This window comes from Hyperoodon ampullatus (assembly GCF_949752795.1).
Source record: "Hyperoodon ampullatus genome assembly, chromosome: 9".
Lineage (NCBI taxonomy): Eukaryota > Metazoa > Chordata > Mammalia > Artiodactyla > Ziphiidae > Hyperoodon > Hyperoodon ampullatus.
In genome coordinates this window covers 16,885,523-16,908,896 of record NC_136922.1, presented here as the reverse complement: position 1 = coordinate 16,908,896, position 23,374 = coordinate 16,885,523, and the positions used below count along the sequence as shown (strand labels likewise).

Sequence of the window (23,374 nt, the reverse complement as noted above, 5' to 3'; positions counted from 1 at the left end):
CAAAAAAAAAGTTTGACCGGGGTATTCTATCAGATGGATGTAACCAACCGCTGATGGTGGTCACAGGTTACTTCCACTTTTTCTGTTACGTCACCAGCACCTTGGTGATATCAATATATATTAATACACGTTTGTGCCTTTTATCATTTCTTCCATATTGCTCCCTAGTAGAGAATAGGGAAATGAAATTCAAAGAGGTGAATATTAAGTCTTTTGACCTTTAGCAGGAGTAAATGTATTCATTTACGTGACTCGGCACCAGCGTTCCCCCTGCTTTTCAAGATACCTGATTGTGTGTGTGTTCCACCTACAGCTACTCTCAATGTTATACCTACACCTGTCCCAGTTTGGTTGTCCCGTTGCCTCAAGGATAGCCTTGACTTAGTTGCCCCTAATGCCCTCAAAGCCATCTCTTTGTTAAGAGTGAATGTCCCCAGAGAAGCCATGCCAACATCATTTCCTCCTGGTGTTCTCAGGGTCAGAAATAATTTTAACATTTTGCAAGGGGTGCAAACACAACATTGTAATTACTGAGTACATCCATAACAACACTACATATTGTATCCCAATTACAATTGCATCCTGTCGATAATAATGGAAATAATGTACTAAAAACAGGGAGCTCAGAAAATGAAAACTCAGAAGCAGTGCAGTGGCACATCATAATTTCTCATCTCTTTCGAGGGCATTTATGGATCAGCACGATGCTTTTAGCTGTTGTTTTCCTTCTCCTGTTGTTTGTATGAGATGCTGAATTTGGTAAGCTAATTAGAACTTGAAATGAGATTTAGTAGCTACTTTGAAGAGGGGGAATTGCACTTTTATCAGCGCATGGACCAATTATATCTGTGGATACACAGATGCCACCAGGGATAGCAGTCTTAGAGCCAAATGATCTTACCCAGCATCCGCCATGGCCCTGGCACCAAACTTGAGCAGCTTTCATTTCCAAGTTGTGCTGTCCCTTTGTATTTCTAACAGCTCATTCTCTTTTTAGCTACATCAGTTTAAAAGTGACAGTGTTTTAGGGTGATAATACCCTTACTCAAGTTGCTTTCACCTGGACCCCATGACAGCATCCTCTCAATTCCATCATCAATAGAGAATGTGGCCACCTAGAAGCCTTGTGTATTTAGCTGAGGACATGTAGCAGCTGAGGCCACTGAAGTAGAGAAATTTGCAGTTTGCTGGCCCACATAAGGGTCCTTTACAGAGGGGGAAAAAAAAGAATCAAAGCACTTCTAAAAATTACAGATGCCAGAAGAGGTGCCTAAGTCCTTCTAAGAGTGGTAACGTGGGCTGGTGTTGTTGAATGAGAGTGATGGGCAAAGCCAAGTGTTAGGGAGAGGAGAGGGAGAGGAAGCACCTTTCAAAGCAGAAACGTCTCCAGCTGTGGCCGGAGCAGCTGTGGCTCCTGCAGTGACACAGTTAGCTGATGGAGCCCTCTTGCCCCAGCTTGGATAGTCTGTATGCACGACTCCAAGGCTGTTGGAAAGGGAAGGGAAAGCATCTCCCATTTTGCAATATATATTAATACACGTTTGTGCCTTTTATCATTTCTTTTTTTTAGAACTCTGCAACAGGTTTTTATTTTTGCTTTATATCTATGACAGTGTTTGAAACCTAAAGAAATACATTTTCTCTTCAAATTTGGATGTGTATATAAATATCATTTGTCTGGACTCAGCACACTCAATGCTATGGTTTCTTGGCCTGTATCTGCTCTGAAATCATCAAGCTTTGTCTGTCTACTGTTTATAACTTACCGGCTGGGTCACGTCCATCAGTATGCCAGGTGACTTTGAAAGAAGTAACCCCCAGAGACATTATGGGGGTGCATTTTGGGGGGTTCAACTTCATATAGATTGTTTTCTTTTAATCTGGGAAGGAGGCAGAAAGGATTTTCTGTCATTTTCTTCTGGATGTAAGTGGCAACGTGGTTCTAGCAGGTGGACCCCAGTTTATAACTCGAAGCATTTCCATCGACTCAATGGCTGTGAGTCTCATGTCACAGTAACAGCAGGGGTGAATCAAGGATTTATATTTCAGTCTCTTTCTCCCCCTTTTTTTTTTTTTTTTTTGCGGTACACGGGCCTCTCGCTGTTGCGGCCTCTCCCGTTGCGGAGCACAGGCTCCGGACACGCAAGCTCAGCGACCATGGCTCACGGGCCCAGCCGCTCCGCGGCATGTGGGATCTTCCCAGACCAGGGCACGAACCCATGTCCCCTGCATCAGCAGGCGGACTCTCAACCACTGTGCCACCAAGGAAGCCCTGCTTTCTCCCTTATTGAGTGATATAATCTAGCTTTATTTAATTTCACTTATTTTTTCTTTATTGAAGTATAGTTGATTTACAATGTTGTGTTAGCTTCTGGCGTACAGCAAAGTGATTCATATATATATTTATATATAAATTTTATTTTACTATTTTCAAAATGTTTAGTGGGTCATTTTACATTTAACAAATAGATTTATGCCCCCAGTTTGCTATTTTTATCATTTGCATAATGGGGAAGAAAAGCATTTGTATTATCCCCACCTGGAAGCTCAAGATGTGATGAATGTAATATTCCTCATCTCTGATGGATTTGTGTGTTTCATACACCAGGCTTCGTCACAGCGATAATTCTCTCTTGAGAACGTGCTGGGATTGGAAACAGAAATCCATCAGGTCTACAGAGCCCTCTAATGGCCCAAACCTTAAATGTAGCATGTGTATTTGGGAAATATATATTTCCCAGAATCTTCTCTGGAAATATCCTTATCTGCTTATAGGGAGATGCCTGCTTATCAAGACCACAGGGCTGACTTGGCTTTTCTGGTTCTGTGTTTACAAATATGGACCCGATAAAGGATAAATCCATCCCTCCATGTTTTTAACTCCCAGGAACTTAAATAGGAAGAAACCCTCTGTGTGTGTGTGTGTGTGTGTGTGTGCATGCACACACCTGCATTATTCTTTCAAAACAGCATTTTCCATTTGTCCTATGAGATGCTGTGAAAAGGGCATCTTTGATCATAGAAGGGTGGGGGCTGCATCTCCTTTTGCATTTTTCATAGTCCCTATCAGCAGGTATGGGGCTCTGAGGAGTTCTGCAACAAAATCTCTGTGTACTTTCTTTAAATAAGAGCTTCTCAAATAATCTCCCATTCCCCTAAAATACTCTATTCTTAGGAAATGGATTTTTGGTAAACATTTTTAAAAGGTATTACGTCCCTGGAAACCAAATATATGGGAAATAAATAAGATTTTTACCAGAGATCAAGACCCAAAAAAACAATCATGTGTATAAATACACATAGATATATGTGTACATGCAAGGTTGTCTCCTTTTTTCTTCAAAAAATGTCCTGGAGTGCTTTCTATGCTGACTTGATTACTTAACTTTAATTCAGATATTCACCGTCCCCTCCCACCAGGCCTTTCCTTAGGGATTGTGGTCCTGGGCAAATACTTTTTTTGGCACAAGGGCTCTCCATATAAGCAGTCTGAGTCACTTGATGTGAGCGTGGCAGCAGCATCCTGATGGCCAGTCTCACGGGACCCCGTAAGTGAAATGCCGGCCAGTGGGAAGGGTCTGCTTGCCAGCCAGCCTCTTCACAGCAGGCCTGGCCACCAAGTTCCAGGACAACCTGGTGGTTTATGAGCCCCAGACTCCTGGGGCATGAGATAGACCCTCCCTGTGGAGTTAGGGTGGGAGAATGCTCCAAAGTGGAAAGACGGGGGCCGGGCCCATGCAGGTCCTGGTCCAGGGGTGTCCTGCTTGGATGGCACTGCTAGCTGTAGTTGGTTCCCACAACCAGAGGGTGATCTAAAAAATTCCAAGAAAGGTGCTCAAAAGCATGGGGACCCCTTGAGAGGCAGTGCTAGGGGCAGGGTCCCTTCTCGCCTATTTTCCTGTCAAATAGCAGTGAGGAAGAAAAGATGGCTTGTTTTTGGATTTTTTTCATAGCAGATACCCCAACTATTTGGTCTAAATCTTTTCCCGACAATGACGTCACCTATTTTCTCTCTTTGATATAGCTTTCTTGTTTACGAATCCAAAGGGATTATCTTCTGAACAGCCCAGCTTGTTCCTCCAAGCCCTCCTGTCACCCTGATGTGCGGGAAGGCAAGACATCAGCACAGCCTTTAAATCGTGTGACCGTCGGGATCAAGTCAGCACTATTTACTTTGCTACTCTTAGATCTCCGTTCTCCGGCCTAAGGCTGCATCTTACATTTTAAGTCCGTGAAATCATCCTCTTTTTCCTAGCCAATCAAACTGAAATAGATTTTTCAACTTGCAAAATACGTTCACGAGACAGCCCTTTTTCATCTCCTCAATCCTGATGGGGCCAGTCTGCGATTATTTACATGTGCGTCACTGGCTTCCTGGTTGTCTGTAACCTGCTTTTAAATACCGCTCTGGCTTTTCTTTTCAATGTAGCGTATTTCTGGACCAGCTGCTTCTACTTTCAGTTGATATTTTTTTCAAAGTAAACATGTTAACATTCTTTGAAGACAGAAAGAATTAATAAGATGAAAATCGGAAAGAGGAAAAAATAGTGCTTTTCAAGCCCAGAGTCAGTCAGTATGGGTTGAAATTTATTTCTTTACATATGGATATACAATAGTTGAAAAGTCTAGCATTATTCTCCTTAATTGCCTTTGTACCTTTGTGGAAAATTAGTTGTCCATATGTGTATAGTTCTATTTCTGGACTGGTTTTCCATTGATCTTTTTGCTTAGGTTTATGCCAGTACCACACTATCTTGATGACTGTCCCTTTATACTGTCTTGAAACCAGATAGGGTTAGTCCTTCAACTTTGTTATTCTTTTTCAGAGTTGTTTCAGCTATTCTAGGTTCTTTGAGTTTCCATATGAATTTTAGAATCAATTTGTAAGTTTCTACAAACTTTTGGGACATTGTATTAGATTTCTAGGGCTGTCGTAATAAAGCACCACAAATAGCGTGGCTTAAAATAACAGGCATTTATTCTCTCACCGTTCTGCGGCTAGAAGTCCAAGATCAAGGTGTCAGCAGGGCCGTGTTCCCTCTGAAAGGCTCTGGGGGAGGATTCTTCCGTGCACCTCTAATTTCTGTCGGTTGCTGGCAATCCTTGGTGTTCGTTGGTGTGTAGACCCATCATTCCACTCTCTGCCTCTGTCATCACACTGCACTTTCCCTGTGTGTCTGTGTGCTTTGTATCTTCACATGGCATTGTCTTTGTGTCTTTATATCCAGAATTCCCTCTTCTTATAAGGACACCAGCTATTGCATTAAGGCCCATCCTAATCCAGTATGACCTCATGTTATTTTCATTACATCTGCAAAGAACCTATTGCCAAATAAGGTCACATTCAGAGGTTTCTGATGGACATGGATTTTACAGGTGACTGGGTGGGCAGAGTATTCAACCCAATACAGATGATTGGAATTGCATTGATTCTGTAGATCAATTTGGGGAGCATTGACATCTTAATAATATTGAGTTGTCTGACCCATAAACACAGTATATCTCTCCCTTTATTAAGATCTTTAACTTACCTTTGCTGCGTTTTGTAGTATTCAGTATACAAGCTTTTCACATCTTTTGTTGGGTGGTTTATCCCTAAGTATTTCGTATTTTTAGTGTGACTGTAAATCATATTTTAAAAATTTCAGTTTCTGAGTTTTTATACTGTTATATGTAAATATAACTGATTTTTGTATATGGATGCTGTATCCTGCAGCCTTGTTAAACTCAATATTAGTTCCTTAGCTTTTTTGCAGATTTCACTGGATTTTCTATATAGGTGATTGTATCTTCTGTGAATAAAGATAGTATTATTTCTTCCTTTCTAATTTGGATGCCCTTTATTTCTTTTTCCTGCCTTATTTCACTGTCTAGTACTGCCAGTATAATGTCAAAAAGAAGTGGTGAAGAAGTTGTCCTTGCCTTGATCTTAGGGGAAAAGCGTCCAGTCTTTTGTTATTAAGCATGATGATAGCTGTAGGTTTTTGTAGATACCCTTTATCAGGTTGAGGAAGTTGACTTTTTTACCTACCTTGTTCAGAGTTTTGGACAGGACTGGAGGTGGATTTTTTCAAGTACTTTCTCTACACTATTAAGATGATCATATGAGTTTTCTTTTTTAATTTGTTCATATGATGAATTATATTCATTGGTTTTCACATGGTAAATCAATCATGCATTCCTGAGATAAATTCCATTTGGTCATGATGCATTATACTTGTATACATATTTTTATTCAATTTGCCAAAGATTTTTCTAGAGTTTTTCTGTCTATATTCATGAGGTTTATTAGTCCCCAGGGTGTTTTTTTAAAACAACATCTTTGTCTGATTTTAGTACCAGGGTAATGCTTGCCTCATAGAAGGAATTGGGAAGTATTCCCTCATCTTCAATTTTCCAGGAAAGATTATATGGGACTGGTATTTTTTCTTCCTTAAATGTGTGGTAGAATTCACCAGAGAAGCCATCTGGGCCTGAAGGGTTGTTATTACTATTATTATTATTATTAATGGACAAATGTCTTAAACTGTAAATGCAATTCCTTTAATCAATATAGAGCAATTCAAGTCATTTCTTTTTGAGTAAGCCTTGGGAGTTTGTGTTTCTTATGAAATTTGTCTGTTTCATCTAAGTTGTCAAATGTATTGGAATAAAGTGGTTCATAATATTTCCTTAATATTCTTTCTAATGTCTGTGGCTCTGCCCCCGCTCTCATTTCTTTTTCTTTTTGTAAAATTTATTTATTTATTTTTGGCTGCCTTGGGTCTTCGTTGCTGCGTGCGGGCTTTCTCTAGTTGTGGCGAGCAGTTGCTACTCTTCGTCGAGGTGTGCGGGCTTCTCATTGCGGTGGCTTCTCTTGTTGCAGAGCATGAGCTGTAGGCACGCGGGCTTCAGTAGTTGTGGCTTGCAGGCTCTAGAGCACAGGCTCAGTAGTTGTGGCTCATGGGCTTAGTTGCTCTGTGGCATGTGGCCTCTTCCTGGACCAGGGCTCGAACCTGTGTTCCTTGCAGTGGCAGGCGGATTCTAAACCGTTGCGCCACCAGGGAAGTCCCCCTTACTTTTAAAATCTTAGCTTCCTAGGGGGCATCGCAGCAGTGGGTAACTGTAACGGGTCCAAGCCTTAGCCCGTCTTATCTCCTTGTTCCTCTGTAAATCTTGACCTGAGTTTTCTGAGCTGGCAGAGAAGGAGATTCCTTGGATCTTGGTGGCTTTAGGCTACATTTCTCAGACATTCTCTTTGTTGCCTGGACTTGGAGCTGAACAAAGGATAAGAACTGGAGCCTGGGCCATGTACCTGAGCATCTTAGGTGATACTTGGCTGGAGGTGGTTATTTCGCCTCTCATCATACATAAGTAGTGACTCTGGGAGCCCATGGATGAGCCAGCTAAGTGGTAAATTATCAAAGCGTGCTTTGGGGTATCAGCTGAAATTGGAGGGTTATACATGGAATAGATCATGAAGTCTGATCAGATTCAAGCTCGTGCATGTTTTGTTTTGTTTTAACAGAATGAAGTCCCTGAGGTGAAGAAAGAGGAGACCTTGTTAGATCTGGACTTTGATCCTTTCAAGCCCGACATGCCCTCTGCGGGTTCTGCTGGAGTGACCCACTCACCGATGTCGCAGGTACCAAGTGGATTTTTGGATGTTTGGGGCTGATGTTTCATAAACTTTAATAAGCTTAGTAAGGCATTTCGATGACCCCTCTCCCTTTCACGTGACTATTGACTTTTCTTTTCAGCTGACGAATATTTCCTAATGAGAAGGAAGGGTAGAAAGAGGACTTGATCACTGTCAGTTATTCTCAACCTCCCCTACCATTAGCTTTCTCTACCCGCAGAGCTGGGATAACATACATTCCAGTTTGCCAGGAATCATCCATCTCAGAATGGTAATCCACAGAACCACATTTGTACTCAGAAGTGTCCAGGTTTGGATGATACATTTTATGGCTTCCCAAAATAAGACTGTTTCTTTGGGCTTGGGGTTGAATCTTCTTACTGTTTTCTCTACTTTCCTTCCTCATACTTCGCAAATTAAGGCATGTTTGAAATCACCATGAGATTTTGCCCCAAAAGGAATTTTTTTTCAGTATTGATAGTTCTGAACTTGATGATGGTGATGATGGCCTATGTGTTCTTGATCATGGCTTGATGCAGAGTTGGCCTTGCTTATCCAAGCTTACCCCTGCTCACGACTTCCTCCCTCTCAACTTTTTGCCCATTTCAGTAGTTACTATGATCTCATTGTCTATCAGAGGGATACTGGTGGTGGATGCTGTCATGACCTGTGGGTGATTCCTCTGGAATATAGTTACTTCACAGTTGTCTCTGCTCATGGAAGGAAGTTAACTCAGAATTTTTGCCACTGGGAAATTGTTTATGTCAGTAGTTTTGATGTGGTTGGGGCCTCACATTTGAGTTTGGGAAAAATCCAAGGGTGCTACAATGTACTTCAAATTAATGAATCACCGTGTATTGCAAAACTCAGCTTAGGAAGTGAGACCCAGCTCAACTTCCTGGTCATGAAGCCTTCTTGATACAGTAAACCACTGGGGCACAGACAGCTCACTGTGACCCTCAATAAATAAAGCTCCTCTTTAATCCGTATTTCGTTCCAGAATGTGATTGGATTTCTGCAGGCCTCCAGGTTGTGATATTGGAATAAAATAAAAATAAAAATCTGAGACATCAATAAAGCAGGCAATTAAGTAGATTAGACACTAGTCGGAAAGGTACTTTGCAAAAAAAGAAAAATGTGTCTCTTAGATGAATGTTTCAGGAAGTTCTGTTAATTCCCTTTTAAGATATTTGTGATGTGCCTTAGAATATTAAGGGCTCCAAGAAGTCCTACAATTTAAAAAAACTGTTTAGATTTGTTTAACTTAGGGTTTCCCAAATTTGTTTGAGCCCAGAAATCTGTTTTAATGAAACGGTCTTAACATTCATGGGAACGGTCTCTACAACTCACTTTGGAAAATGCCGATGTAGCCATTGTCAGCAAGTTTGACGATTCTATCCTGGTGGCCATGCAAAGCAGAAAATGAATGTACCTATCATTCAGAACGTCTCCTTTCCAGAGCTTTCTCATTGTATAGAAAGCCAGCAGAATTCAAGGGACTTCTTCTGCCTTCCCCTCCAACATTTATTACTTTAGTGGCAGGAAGAAAGTTTCCACAGCGGCTGCTGTGATGATCAGAGGGTGAGATACCACAGCATTTCTGTCTGCATGTCTGATTCAGGAGAGAAACCTCTTCTCTATCAACTCATGATTAAAAGAAGCCATGAATCATGGAAACTAAGGCTAAGAGATTCTTTCAGAATTAAACAAACAAAAAATAACCTTGGTGATATCTTCAAAGGTGTCAGTTTCTGGAGGAAATGTATTACTGCCATCAGGGCAAGCTGTGTGTGCCCCTCTATCCTTCCCTCGGGCCAGGTGATTAACTGCTCTGACTTCCCAGTGGCTGTAATTGAGTCACCTCACCGCAGAGTTGTCCTGGGATCCAGCGCTAACCACATCTCTCCTCTTTGGCTAAGAAGAAGAGTCTAGGCTGAGATAACAAAAAGCACAGAGCTGTTAGAATCTGCTACCTTCTCTCCCCTTCACTCAAAATGCTCTCCCTTCCCCACCGCCTGACCCCGTGTTTTATTTAATTTAATTTAATTTTATTTTATTTTGAGATCCAGAGTTTTGCTTTATTAGACATCTGTGAAGACAGTTTGCAGATACAGTCAGATTGTGAATTGCTGCCAAGTTCTGTGAAGTTGGAATTTATAGTGAGCAAGACCCCAGTGGCTCTTATTTTAGAATATATTTCCGTATTCCAAGCAGATGAGACATGTGATGTCTCTGGCCAACAACTTTCACACTGGTCATCCACTTCAGCCATTTCCCAGCGTAAATATGCAGCTTAATCACAGCTACTTCATCTCTACAATGTGTGATTCGATCTTCAATTCATAATGCATTCTGACTCCTGTTTATATAGGTGCATGCGATTCTTTGCCACGCTGGCAGTTAACCAGACCTGGACTCTAAAAGCTAAACTTGATCTAAATAACATTCTAGGGGTAGGGCAGGCTCTGTAATCTGGACTCATCTTAGCCATCTGACCCCATGTTTTAATTTGTGTTCTTGCTGCTCACAGAACACCTCACCTTGTGATCTCTGCAGTGTCCACACGAGCTAACACATCCTTTCATGATCGGAAGGAGTGATAAACACGTTTCCCGTTGCTGCCTTCCTTTGGAGAAAATACCTGTTCTGTCTGCATTATGCAGGGATGTGTAGGAGCTCTAGGAGCTGTGATTCTTAAGGGGCTGTGAAGCAAGAAAACATCAACCATTTGGAGAATCAGAAAATGCATATAAGGTGCAGAAGGAGTCCAAGTACCAATAACTGGCTTTCAGTGGAGCTATTCTGCACTTAGTCGTTCTACAAGTGGGTGCTAACCCAGAGACCGACCAGGCTGCCCAGAGCTGCAGGGTGGGACCATTAGAGGAGGTCTGGACCAACTGCGATGCGGGGAGGTTTCAGCTGGAACCACAGGGCCCACCTTCTGTGTAGTACAGAACCCAAACCAAACATCCATAATCCCATCTGGAAAGTGTCATATTCTTCAGATGCGAGTACCAGGCTCTCTTAATTTTCTGTTCACATTTAGAGATTCAAAATAAGTGCACAAACATGGATCTATTCTAGTCACAAAGACATGAGCAGAAAAGGAGGTGGTCTTAGCTGTAATTCTGAGTCACAAAGGAAATAAGAAAGTGTCCCCCACTTTCCCCACACAGTGGAAGTTATTTGAACCATCTGGATTCATTCCCCAGGATCAATAATTAAATGCCCATGTCTTAGGGGGCACCCTGCTAATTTGCACGATTGCCAATTAATCAAGCTGTGTGTTACCATCTAATTCAACATACTGAAGAACTACTTTTCTGGAATTCATTTACCATTAACAGGTCATCGTCTTGAATTTGGTAAAGGGGGGTGGGGAGAGGAAAGAGCATTAGCAATGATTAGGATCTGCATTTCCTCAAAGATGTGATAAACTCTAATTTCTGGACATCTTGTTTACTTCATTTTAATTGTGTGTGTGTGTGTGTTCATGTAAACCCATTCATCATAGTTCAGACATAGTTTTCACTCACAGAGCAAAAGGCAGATTGACTAGACCTATGCTATCCAATATGGTAGCCACTAGCCACATGTGGACATTTTAAATCTAAATTAAATATAAGAATGTAAAATTTAAAATTTGGTTCTGTTCCACTTGCACAAGTGTTCAATAGCACATGTGACTAGTGGCTGCTGTATTGGACAGCACAGATATGGAACATTTTCATCACCAAAGAAAGTTCTGTTGGGACAGTGCTGTACTAAGTGTTTCTGAAATGTTTATGATTTTATTTCAAGAACTTTTGTCACCTCCGTGGGTTTTTTTTTTTTTTTTTTTTAAGAAGCGGTACGCGGGCCTCTCACTGCTGCGGCCTCTCCCGTTGCGGAGCACAGGCTCCGGACGCCCAGGCTCAGCGGCCATGGCTCACGGGCCCAGCCTCTCCGCGGCATGTGGGATCCTCCCGGACCGGGGCACGAACCCGTGTCCCCTGCATCGGCAGGTGGACTCTCAACCACTGCGCCACGAGGGAAGCCCACCTCCGTGTTTTTTACATGCTGGGGATTTGTCTGTTAATGGTATTTTTGTTTCTCTGTTTGCTTTCAGACATTGCCCTGGGACCTATGGACGGTAAGGGAACTAAGAACTTTGTATTTTGGTGTATCTGGATTGCTAGACATTTGGGAACCTTGTTATATTTTATTTCATCTGTGGTGGAAAGAAGACCCAGATGTTTTTTGATGACAACGTAGCCCCTAGAACAATCATCAGCTCCCTCGTGGTTTCTAAGCATTTACCTGCACATGGAAACAATGGTGAGGAAAAGAATGTCAGTGCCAGACTCCTGGGTGAGCAAGAATTCAGTGTTTTGCCTTTTATGCATCCTCCTGTGATTATCGGTGGCCAGAGGAAATTTTGTAGTGAAGGCATGCTTATTTGTTATTGCTTACAGAATACACAAAAAGTATGGATGAGAAAATGTGAAGGACGAGCTACTCTACACAGGGAACCATTTTTTCATTATTATTTTCAATGAAGCTTATTAGTCAATGAGGATTTGAACTTCAGAGTCACACAGTCCTGGATTTGAGTCTAGACTCTAGTTTTTCTAACAATATGACTTTGAGCAACTTCTACTAAAACTCTTTAAGCCTCAGTTATTCTCATCTGTAAAATAAGGGTAATGACACCGACCTCAGAGGGTTGTGTGAGGATTAGAGACAGTATTTGTAGAATATTTAGCCCAATGTCTAGCATGTGTCAATACAAGGTAGATATTACTGCTAATGTTATTTATTCAGCTACTCTGATGTACAAGGATGAATACTTCCAGAATTTAGACTTCAGAATAAAACACAAACAGGCTGTTGTGGTGGTGACATCTGTGAAATTAAGAAAATGACTGCACCCACATAGAGCCTCACATCCCTTGGGGTAGGGCTGTTGTCTACCCCTTTCTTAGAGAAGCCCTTGGTCATGGGGTCTTAAGAAATCAACTTGAGTTCACATTTTCTTCTTTTTTAGTGAGACAGCAACAGGAAAGTTGGGTAGATTTAACTATTCATGAGCCTGGTCTTTTGAGGTGACATTGCTACTTTCTTCCCTTACAACAGAAAGATGACTATCTCCTTCCCTTCCACAGGAGCTTAAAGCATCGTGGAAAGCTCTCAAGAGAAGAGCTAAAAAATGTTGAATGAAAACGTCTTTTCTAGGGAGCTGGTTTTACTTGGATATTCACAAAAAGGGATACATGGATTGACATTCAGAACACTGGAAAATTCTAGCCTCAACTTTGTGTTACTTTTTTTTAAAGATTAACAGGACAACGCTAATTTTGGTTATTCCAATATTTCATATCTTTAGTTGGAGCTGTTACACACCTTACCTTCCCTAGCTGGGAAGGGTATAGAGAGGATAAAAGTACCATCTAGAAGGAACGCTGACTAATTCAGAGGACAGGCCTGCCAGGAATGGTAATGATGACAAGATTGTAAGACGGAAGCTCCCTGGGCATAATAGCTGACATTTCTTGATCTTCTTATCTCCTCAGTGTTATTTCTTTGTGTGCAAACAAGTCTTCTAGGTTGGGGGGAGAACAAGAGGACAATCCTCCAGGCAGGCAGAGTGGTTAGTCCGTTGGATCATCTTCCATGCAAACACCACCTCAAAGGCAAAACCAAGGGCAGGATAAGTTTGGGAAAGATTTTATTCTGATACTGTATCAGAGCACATGATGCTGTGTGATTCTGTGGCTGCTAATGCTTGATCTTGTTCTGGTGTCCTCAGGCTTGCTTCTTTATTTGAAACTTTTCATTTCAGAGTCTGCTAAAGCAAAAGTCATGTAATAGCCATAAAACATCCTTGTTGATATTAGTAAATGACAGAGGCATTTTTCATGTTTCAATTGTGTAGTCTTAGCAATAGTGGAACAAAACTCATTCCTATTATAAAACAAGTTACAAAACTTAATATCAAACTAATAAAAGCCAAAGTCTTCAGCAGTATGTTGACTTTGGACAGCCTGGGATTTTAATGTGCTAGGGAATTTTCTTCTCCTGCTTTATGATTATGCTTATGCTTATTTCTTCTTATTATTTTTTTTCTTATATAGACAAGCACTGATTTGGTACAACCGGTAGGTAAATATCCAGAAAATTCTGGATTTTTTTGGTATTTAATAGGCATTGTATATGTGGTATATTATCTAGAATGAGCTTTTTTTTTTCTCATGGCATTGTTAGTCACAGATTTAGCCTTAAACCATTTAATTTAAATATTTTCTAGCTTTGTGTAACTGGTGCTACCCTACTGAAGAGCTTTGTGTTTTTCATCAAATCTTACCATGATCTATTTCATCTTATGTTTTTTTTTTCCTTTGCTTTTCTGCACATTCTAAAGACTGATTCTTCAAAAAGTCTTTCCCTGTGTAACCTGATCATGGAGGAACCTCCAGACAGTGGGTTGACCGAAGAAATTCAAAGATCTCAAATTGATTTAAGTGCAATTATTTGGGGCCCTGATGCTAGTACAGACAGTGTCAGCCAGGAAATTACCCAGGGTGGGTCGCAGGAAGACTCTGCATGTCTCTCCGAAGCAGAGCAGGAACTGGGATTTTCCACCGGAATACTTCCTGCTGCTGACTGGCACACTGTAGCTGGACAGGGTGAGCATGTCCTGGGGCCAACCCCTCCATGTGGAGAAGAACAAATGCCCCCAAATCCCATGCCTGGGGCTGCTTGTTTGGAGATGGAGCATCCTTGCGATTTACCTGACTCAGAGATACCAGCCATGGAAACTGGTGGCCTGGTCAAAGAAAGTCAAGAAGATGTTAAAATGTCAGAAGAAGAAGAAGGAAAACAGAAGATAGAAGATTCTGTCTGGGCAGGTGTGGAGACATATGAAAAGGTAGAGGCTGGAGCTATTGGTGTCAAGGCCCTAGAAGGGAAAGAGGCATTTGAAGAGAGAGCATGTACAGGAAACAGAGTAGTAGATCTTTTTAAAACAGTAGGAAAGCAAGACCAGGAGACCTTAAAAAGCAACGAAGAGGAAACTAGGAAAGATCTAAGTGCTGGGTATAAGGAAAGTGTAAAGACCAATGAAAAGTATCTTGTGAAAACTGACATATTAGAAAAAGACATGGGAAGTGTAGACAGAGCAGGTGAGTTGAGTGACAGAGACCAAGGGCTAGATAAAGGGATTCAAGTAGTAATAAATAATTGTGAAATTATAGAGGGATCTGGAGCTAACCCTGCCAATCACACAGATATTTTGAATCTGCCTCTCCATACTGACTCTGTATCTAATCCTGAAGATGCCAGCACAGAGGAATGGGACTTAGCTGGAAAAGACATAAAGAAAAATTTAATCGACCCTCCTAACCATGATATAATGTATCACTCAGCACAGGGCAGTGCAGATGCTGAAGAGCTGCAGTGTGAGGCTGTGTTACATGCGCCTGGAAGTAACAGAGATGGAAGTCAGTCTGTTGTTTTATTGATAAAACATGAAGCAGCCACTCAGTCTAGGACAGATGTTAATTATGCTCTGGGAACTAATGCAAACAGAAGAGATTGGTGTTTGTGTAAGGCTGAAGATTCATTAATAGAGGAACCTGAAAGTACAGTGACTGGGAACTGTAGCCATACCCTTAACTTGCCAAAAATTGCAAAACCAGACTTTTGGGGAACAGATCCAGGTCAAATCTGCCAGCCAAGCTTGGATTCAGCAGTGAATAATATGGATATATTGGAATTCTCTGGTATACCAGATGGCCAAGCAAGTGGATTTGCCAGTTGCCTTCATTCTATTAACCACTGGCCTATCAGAGATATGGGAGGCTTAGATAATTGCTGGGAACATTTAGACACAGTTGGGAGAAAGAAAGGGCTGGAGGTGGACTTACTAGCAGATGTATGTGGGGAACAAGCCATTGCTAGCTGTGGGGAACAGAGTCAGGAGAGAGCTAGACCACTGGTTGTGGGAACCTCCCAGAATGTTAGCACCGAGAGTTCCACTAGTCCCCAAGACAATGACACCAACAACTCAGATTTATCTGAAGATGAAATTGCTAACCAGAGATATGGATTGTTGTACCAAGAAATAGAGGCTGATAAAGAAGAGGTACTTACCCCAGTATGTAGTATAGACTAGCCAAAGACTTCTGTAGGTTCTGTTTTTCCTAATGTTTCTCACCGACTTCATCATCCATCACTATCTTCTCCAAGATCTGCTTCATCTCCTTGACAGATTGTCATGTACCTCTTGAAATCTGTGCAAACCAAACACAAAATAGGTTGACAAAACAAACAAAAAACCCCTGGAACAACAACACAAAAAGCAGAATGATGGTGTTGGAAACTAATGAGTGTCTACTTTACCATCCTATTTACTGTATTTATTCTTTCTACTTTCATTTTTATTGTTCAAGCACTAAAATATATATAAAACAGACAGATTTACTGTTCCTAAAGTGGTTCCACCCCAGTAAAACCACATGAAATGTTTCTACCCAGGCCCATTGAAACTATAAAATCTCATAATAGCTGTTCATCAAAATGATGTATTTAGAGAAATACTGGAAATGCTTCCAGATTCTATAGATGGCTAAAAAAACGAGCTATTTAACCACTCATGGCTCTTGTCTGGAATCATGTTCTCATTATTGAGAAAGTGGGCTTTGGTTCGCCCTTAGCCACATACCAGCAATAATTGTAAAAATAATGTTGTTCTTTTTTTTGTCAGCCTATTTAAAATAATACAATATGGCCTTTTCCATTTCCTAAGCATTTTCATGCACAGCAGCCTTTTGTATTATTTTAAACTTTGCAGTGGTCCTTACTTTCCCACTTGTCTAATAGATATTTACCAATCCTACAAAAGTAATGAAAAAAATAACGTACTCTGATTCCCATTTCTGTTTAGGCTTCTGGAGGTTCATTTAATGGATTCACCCAGGTAAGAAATCAGTTTGCTGGCAAAATCCATCTGTTGAGAATGATGCAAATCTTAAAAATATGGACCTCTGCTTGCTGGGATAGCATGATGTTTAAGTATGTCAGCATAAAATTTGAACCCACTTCTTGTGAATTCAGTAATGGAAACAGTAATAGGAGCAATGTTGCAGGGTTATTGTGAAGATTAAATGAAATGTGAACATAGAGATTTAGCCCAGCAGCCTAGCACATACTAAGTGCTCCTTGACTCTAGTTAGCTATTGTTAATATTATTGGCTATACCATGGAATTCTGATGATTCCTCCACTAGAAATTAGAAGTTGTCTTTATCTGAGGGATCTCCTAAATTCAGCTGTTGGAAAAGAGGAGATAGGATTGTTTTGAACTAATGAGATGGATCTTTAGACAATATAAGAGATTTTTAGGAGCCTCCTTCTAAATATATAAGAGCCATACTACGCGGAACCTTATTTCTTCAGTGGTTCTTCAGGAAGGAGCCATTGGAAGATCAGAAACTGTAGGTTGGCTCTGGCCAATAAGATGTGCCACACAGTGGACTGTTCCATTCACTGTATATGTCCCACAGATGGACGGTGTAACCCATGTGAAAGGCAGGCCACATGGCTGTCAAGTTCATGGAATAAGTTCTGAAAACCTCTTCAAGGGAGACTTCAAATATATGCTTGTCTGTGATGAGTGCTTTGTCTCAGAATATTAGACATGAACAAGTTTGAATTTTAACATTCAGAATTTCTCCATTTAAAAGTTTGACTACTTTCCCCCATGTTACCTATAAAAAGAGAAAACCCACTGACTCACACACCTACACCCAAATACAGATAACACACAAACACACAGAGAGATGATAGCATGTCTCTTCCATAGAAGAGAACTCCTTTGAAAGATCGGGTCATGAGAATTCATTTCTCATTTTTTAAGTTTGTATTTATCACTTATAAATGCACATAGTTTAAAGAGTAACAACATTTCATAAGGTTTTTTTTTTTAATTTAAAAACTTCAGACCATCTCACATCCCCTAATTTCCTGCTTCTTAGAGGAAAATACTTTAACACCTTGTAGCGGATTCTTTGATTTCACCCCCATATGTGTGCATGACTTTCTTCTAATGCTCCTTCTTGATTTCTAAAGCATTAGCTATAGACTTATCTCTCTGGAAGATGAGGACTTAAAGCGCTTTCAACCTGCTGTGGTCACAGTTCACAGCTCTCTCTGCTTCCTGGCCTTACACTGATGTCATAGCCAGCCAGCCAATCAGTGGTGGTATTATCACGATGCTACAGATGCTCTTAGTGCTCAAGTCATGAAGTTTACATTTCCTTTTATGCCAACGTTTTGTTTTCCTTTGAGGAAATAATTGTAGGGTCTTGTTTGTGAGCTTGTTGGTTTGTTTGCTTAGTTTTCTAGGTACTTATTACTAATTCAACCCCATACTCTGTGGTTATAGAAATCTCCGCTCATTTTATTTAAAACATTAAACATTCTTTAAGTTCCATCCTCCTGAAAGTTGAAACTGTCCTTCTGGATGGCTCCAGTCTGACCTAGGGATTCCATGGCTACAACTTGCTGCTACGGCTGTTATCACAGGGTCTCCCATCACGTCTACTGTGGGGATTGCCTCACCTGTCTTCTGTCCATCCACTCTTTTCAGGACACAGATTGTCCTCATTTGGGGTTAATATCCTCATTTGGGTAGAACACATCCTCCAGTAGCTTGCTGAGAAAGGTGTGCACAAGAAGCATGCATTTGTGACCTTCTCTGTTTGAAAATAATTTTGTTCCCATGTACATAATGGACTGTTAGTTTGGATATTATATTACAAGTTGTAAACCGTTTTCCTTTAGAATTTTGGAGCCATTGCTCCACTCGATTCTACCTCCTAGTCTTGCCACTGAGAAATTGTCATTTTGATTCTTGATCTTTTGTAAGAAACCCTCTCTCTTTCTTGTTTTTGTTCCCATTCTTTTTACCCTTATGGGTTTATGCCTTTAAAAATTAATTTTCTTATTGTTATTTAGTTTGGATTCTGGAGGTAATTGCCTGTGTTCAATCCACCATCTTTAACCAGATGTCACTGGCTCATCTTTTCTGTTGGGGAACCGTTGATGTTTAATTCTTCGGGGATTTCTTTGGTCAGATTACCCAGGAAAGATTCTTTCAGTCTCCTGTTTGGAGGGTATAAGTCTGGCTACCTGATGAAGATTCTCCTAGAGATCACTGTTGCCTGAGATTTCCTGCACCTTGATTTTTTTAGGATTCATATCCTGAATGAATATATTGTATACAGTTTTTAAGTTATGGCTCATAATTGACTCATAGAAGTCACACTTCAGTGATATAGTAAGATTAAGGTTCCAACATTTTAAAACGTTTAAATTTGTAGCTTAGATCCATTAAATTCTAACTTGATGTTGATGTCCAGAGGAGAAGCTGCAGACCAAAGATGCCCTGAAGACACTGCCCTTTACGTAATGTCTCTCATCAGATCATTGAATTCTGCTAGCTCAGGTTTCTATTTAGAATAACTGCTGTCAAAAAATTATCTCTGCATGTTTTGCTTTTCTGATTTAAAATAAAAAGAGACTAAAAAAACTTTATAATGTATTTATTGACACAATTCATGCGAGCTCATTTAAATGATACCTTTGTTGTTGCTTTTTTGGCAAATTAACTGAAACCCTAATAATTTTGAATATTCTACTTTATTCCCAATTTTTAGCCACAGGACACTACATTATTCACAATGCAGACAGACCAGAATATGATCTGTAACTTGGTAAGCTGATTTTGGTTTGTGTTTTGGGGATGTTGTTAGTTACCACCAGATGATCCAAGGTTGATCTTTGTAGGTTATTTAGAGCTTGAAATCCAGAGTGTGGTTTCTGTAGCCCCCTCTTTTCTAGAAAATGAGAAGGAGAGCTTCTGAAAAATCTCAGTGTGACTTTGAATGTGGTTGCCTCTATTTATAAAGGCACAGTGATCCCAGCAAAAATCAGTCTCTTAATTATGGGCTTCAGTGGAACACAGTCTATCCATCAAGGACATGGGTGTTTTTTTTTTAATTAAAAAAAATAAATTTATTTATTTATCTGGCTGTGTCGGGTCTTCATTGCTGCACGCAGGCTTTCTCTAGTTGTGGCGAGCGGGTGCTACTCTTCATTGCGGTGCGTGGGCTTCTCATTGCGGTGGCTTCTCTTGTTGCAGAGCACGGGCTCTAGGCGCGCGGTCCCAGTAGTTGTGGCTTGCGGGCTCTAGAGCACAGGCTCAGTAGTTGTGGCGCACGGGCTTAGTTGCTCCCCAGCATGTGGGATCTTCCTGGACCAGGGAACGAACCTGTACATGGGTGTTTCTGAGTGACTGTACCTTATGCTACAGGACTGACAATGAAATTGCCTCGAGAATTCATGCTTGAAAGTAGATCCTTGCTTTTCCTTGAACCTGAAGCGACCTCATTTCTCATGTCCTCCCTTCATTTTGTGAGTTGTAGAAGGAAGTAATGCACAGTAGAGGTAGGATTCCTACTTTGCTGTCAAATGAGATGAGAGAAAAGCTTAGCTGGGGAGGAGGAAGCAGAAGGGTTACTCTGGGGGTTAGAGGAGATTCTTACAAACTCACTTATCATGGGAAACATTTTTAGCAGCAGCTTACTTGTAAAGTTGAATGAAGAGACCTTGAGTGACATCACTGAGAGCTTCCCAGTGCTACACTACAGAGGATTTGGGCTCTTTGAGGATTAGTTCATGGTTATTTGTAGCACACTGGTTTTCCCATGGGAATGGCATAGGATTATCCCAGCTTCTGGCTTTCATTTTGGAAACTTAGAATTGGGTTTAAGGAGAAGGAATTTTTCCTTTCAGATGATTTCACTTCTAAGTAAGGATTTCTGCTCTGGGAAGTTTGTTATCAAGGCTAATTTGATATTTTTCAAAGGCAAGTGTTTCTCTAGCACCTTGTCCGGAGATTGTTGTATTTTTGCCTTTTGGGTAACCAGATAAAAAGGTGGAGCCTGTGAGGCCTGCAAATAAAGATTTAAATGTTTAAAATTCAGATTATATTGATGTTAATAATGGAGCCAGAGAGACCTCCATTTCATGGTCATTGGTGGTTTTCAGTCTGGGTACTGATGGAGTAAAGGTTATATTGGTGCTGGAGGATGAGATTTTTAATTATCAGTTGAGAATGGGTTAAGAAAAATGGAGGGACCCTGGTATAAATGAAAAGGCAATGGGTCATCATTAAATTCACACCTGTTACTGTTGCAAATTCCTGGCATAGAATCCAGTGGTTTTTTTTTTTTTTTTTTTTTTTTTTTTTTTTTTTTTTTGCGGTAGGCGGGCCTCTCACTGTTGTGGCCTCTCCCCTTGTAGAGCACAGGCTCCGGATGCGCAGGCTCAGTGGCCATGGCTCACGGGCCTAGCCGCTCCGCGGCATGTGGGATCTTCCCAGACCGGGGCACGAACCCGTGTCCCCTGCATCGGCAGGCGGACTCTCAACCACTGCGCCACCAGGGAAGCCCTATCCAGTGGTTTTTAAGTTCCTCTGAACATCTCTCTACCCCCTACAGCTGGTTCTAGGAGCTTCCATTGCCTGCCCTCCCCTTGTCTTTATATGTGTTCTCTGAAGCAGACTTCTTGCACCTTCTTTCCATTGGGGAACTTAGCGTCGTCATTCCCAGCATTGCAGATGCTGCTAGTGTTGCCCTGTGGGGAACTAGGAATCACAGTGACCCCCTCCCACTGAGCTGTGATTATATGGGATCTTCCCGGGAACAGGGCAGTGTCCCAACATGGGTTCATTGACTGGTCTGAGCAAGGTGGAGGCTGCAGTTGGTAGTCAACTGCACATCTCCCCAGTCTGCATCTTATGGCCCCACGGGACATCCCTTGTGTACAAGTTTAAACCTTTTTGAATCTGCAAACCCTGCCCTGGGTTCAGGGTTGCCTCCATGGCCCTTTGAAGTTCTCACTAAATTAGCTCTCCCCAGTTTGGAGAAGCAGGATCATAAGGTAGTCGCCATATTGGAATGTGACTAGACCCTTAACTCCACTCTCCCAACCCATCTCTTCTTCCTCTGCACTGACCTTCTTTCTAGCTTATCACAGAGGATGCCGGAAAATGTGCACCAAAGTTACACTACTCGTTTTGTTCTAGAACAAGAATTCCATTTCTGAGTCTCAGAGTTAAACCATTGTGGCATCCTGCTGTCAGTAATAAATATAGAGTATACCTCTCCTCTGAATGTATAATGGTCTCTACTCCAGCAAACAATAGCAAGTCCTTACCAGTGCTCCCAGATGGATATGGCATGGTATCAACCCATTTGAAATGCTTGTCAAGGGAGGCTTCTTATAGAAAAAAAAGTGGTTGAAACAGGGCACAATTCCTTCAGGACTACTTTGAGATCTTTCTGCAAGATGTTGTTCACAAGTTACCTTTGTCTTTCTTTCTATCTTGACAAAACATTTTCAATTTTACATTATCTTAGAAGGATTAGGAAAGTGGTTTCTATTTCCAAAGTTGAGTAGCTGATTTTATGTGCAAGCGTGCTGTCACGCTTCAGCCTTACTCATCATTCAGTGAGTTCTATTTGTCCCCCTAGAATTTAAGTTGTTAAGTGTGTAATGCTATATTATAATACTCGGTGTGATATTATAAATAGAGAAAAATGTTGTGACTCGTAGGACATAACCCGTCTCTCCTCCCCTTCATACTTTGCTTCCATTGAGTCATTGTCTGACCTCAGCAAGGAGACGCCATTGGACTCATTCATGAAATCACCCTAGTTATTCTTGCTGTATGTAAAACTTCAGAATTTCCTCTGACTTCCAAGAAACCCAGCCTCTGATGCAAAGTTATCTCTGTGTTTGGTTTTCTGGGTTTTTTCTTAATGTGCACAGATATATTCATTTGATACACGTTTTGAAACTTCTCTTGACCCCTCATCCTCCATTTCAGACTCAGCTCACAGGGGCACAGCCATCTGCCTATGGGTTTCTTGCTCTTCGTCAAATTACCCTTCCTATACTTGTTGTGTAGGTCATCTGATACCATTCTCTCATAGCAAATCACCTCGACTTCCAAAATGGTTAGATCCTACTCTGAAAGCTTACAGTAGCTCTTTGCTGCTAGGAAAACTCAGTCCATTATGAAGATAATTCCTTCTGAACAATACAAGTGAAATCTTTCCCCATAAAGGACTCCTGAGAGTAGATTAGGGTGAATTTTATCTCATTCTTTCTTAAAAATTGTGTCAGATCATCCCTTAAAGGTTATAAAAGCCCATAAAAATATCAAGCCTCTGTACATTGATCTCCCTAAGTGTCCTTTCATTTTATTAAGCCCTTTCAAGAGAAGGGTGGTATGACCTTGGCATGCGTCACAGTGGAGGATTTGGTGGAGGACACAAGACAAATATTTTGCATATTTATCCAACAGCAGGCTATCATTATTTTCTATAATCTCAGCATAGCTTCTCCATCACTTCCGCATGCAACTTGCCATATGCACCAGCTTCAGTGGACATATGGGAGAACTAGAGATGGCTTTTGATTGCTTACAGCGAATGTCTGACGGAAGTTACTGATTCCTCCAAAGGAAGTTTTTATTGGAGACTCCGTACTCCTCCAGGAAAACGCTTTTAAACTTTCTTATGGTTTAAATGCCCTAATAGAAAATGATCTTAAAGTGCCCTACAGTGGCCATCCGTTTAGTGAAATAGTCATGCTAAATAGTGTGTTTACATTAATCTATAAATCAAAAGAGAGGAAACAATTTCAGTAG

General features: G+C 41.0%; 1 protein-coding gene across 2 annotated transcripts in view; it reads left to right on the top strand.

The window, feature by feature from the left end:
- Positions 1-23,374, top strand: part of AMPH (amphiphysin) — a gene marked incomplete at both ends in the record, with an annotated part of 174,899 nt that overhangs the window by 127,251 nt on the left and 24,274 nt on the right. For both annotated transcript variants that reach the window (XM_079711943.1, XM_079711942.1), the window contains 5 exons: positions 7,508-7,624; positions 11,727-11,750; positions 13,732-13,755; positions 16,542-16,574; positions 19,314-19,370. In XM_079711943.1, the coding sequence (XP_079568069.1) occupies positions 7,508-7,624; positions 11,727-11,750; positions 13,732-13,755; positions 16,542-16,574; positions 19,314-19,370 (255 nt within the window). The remainder of the gene's footprint in view (positions 1-7,507; positions 7,625-11,726; positions 11,751-13,731; positions 13,756-16,541; positions 16,575-19,313; positions 19,371-23,374) is intronic.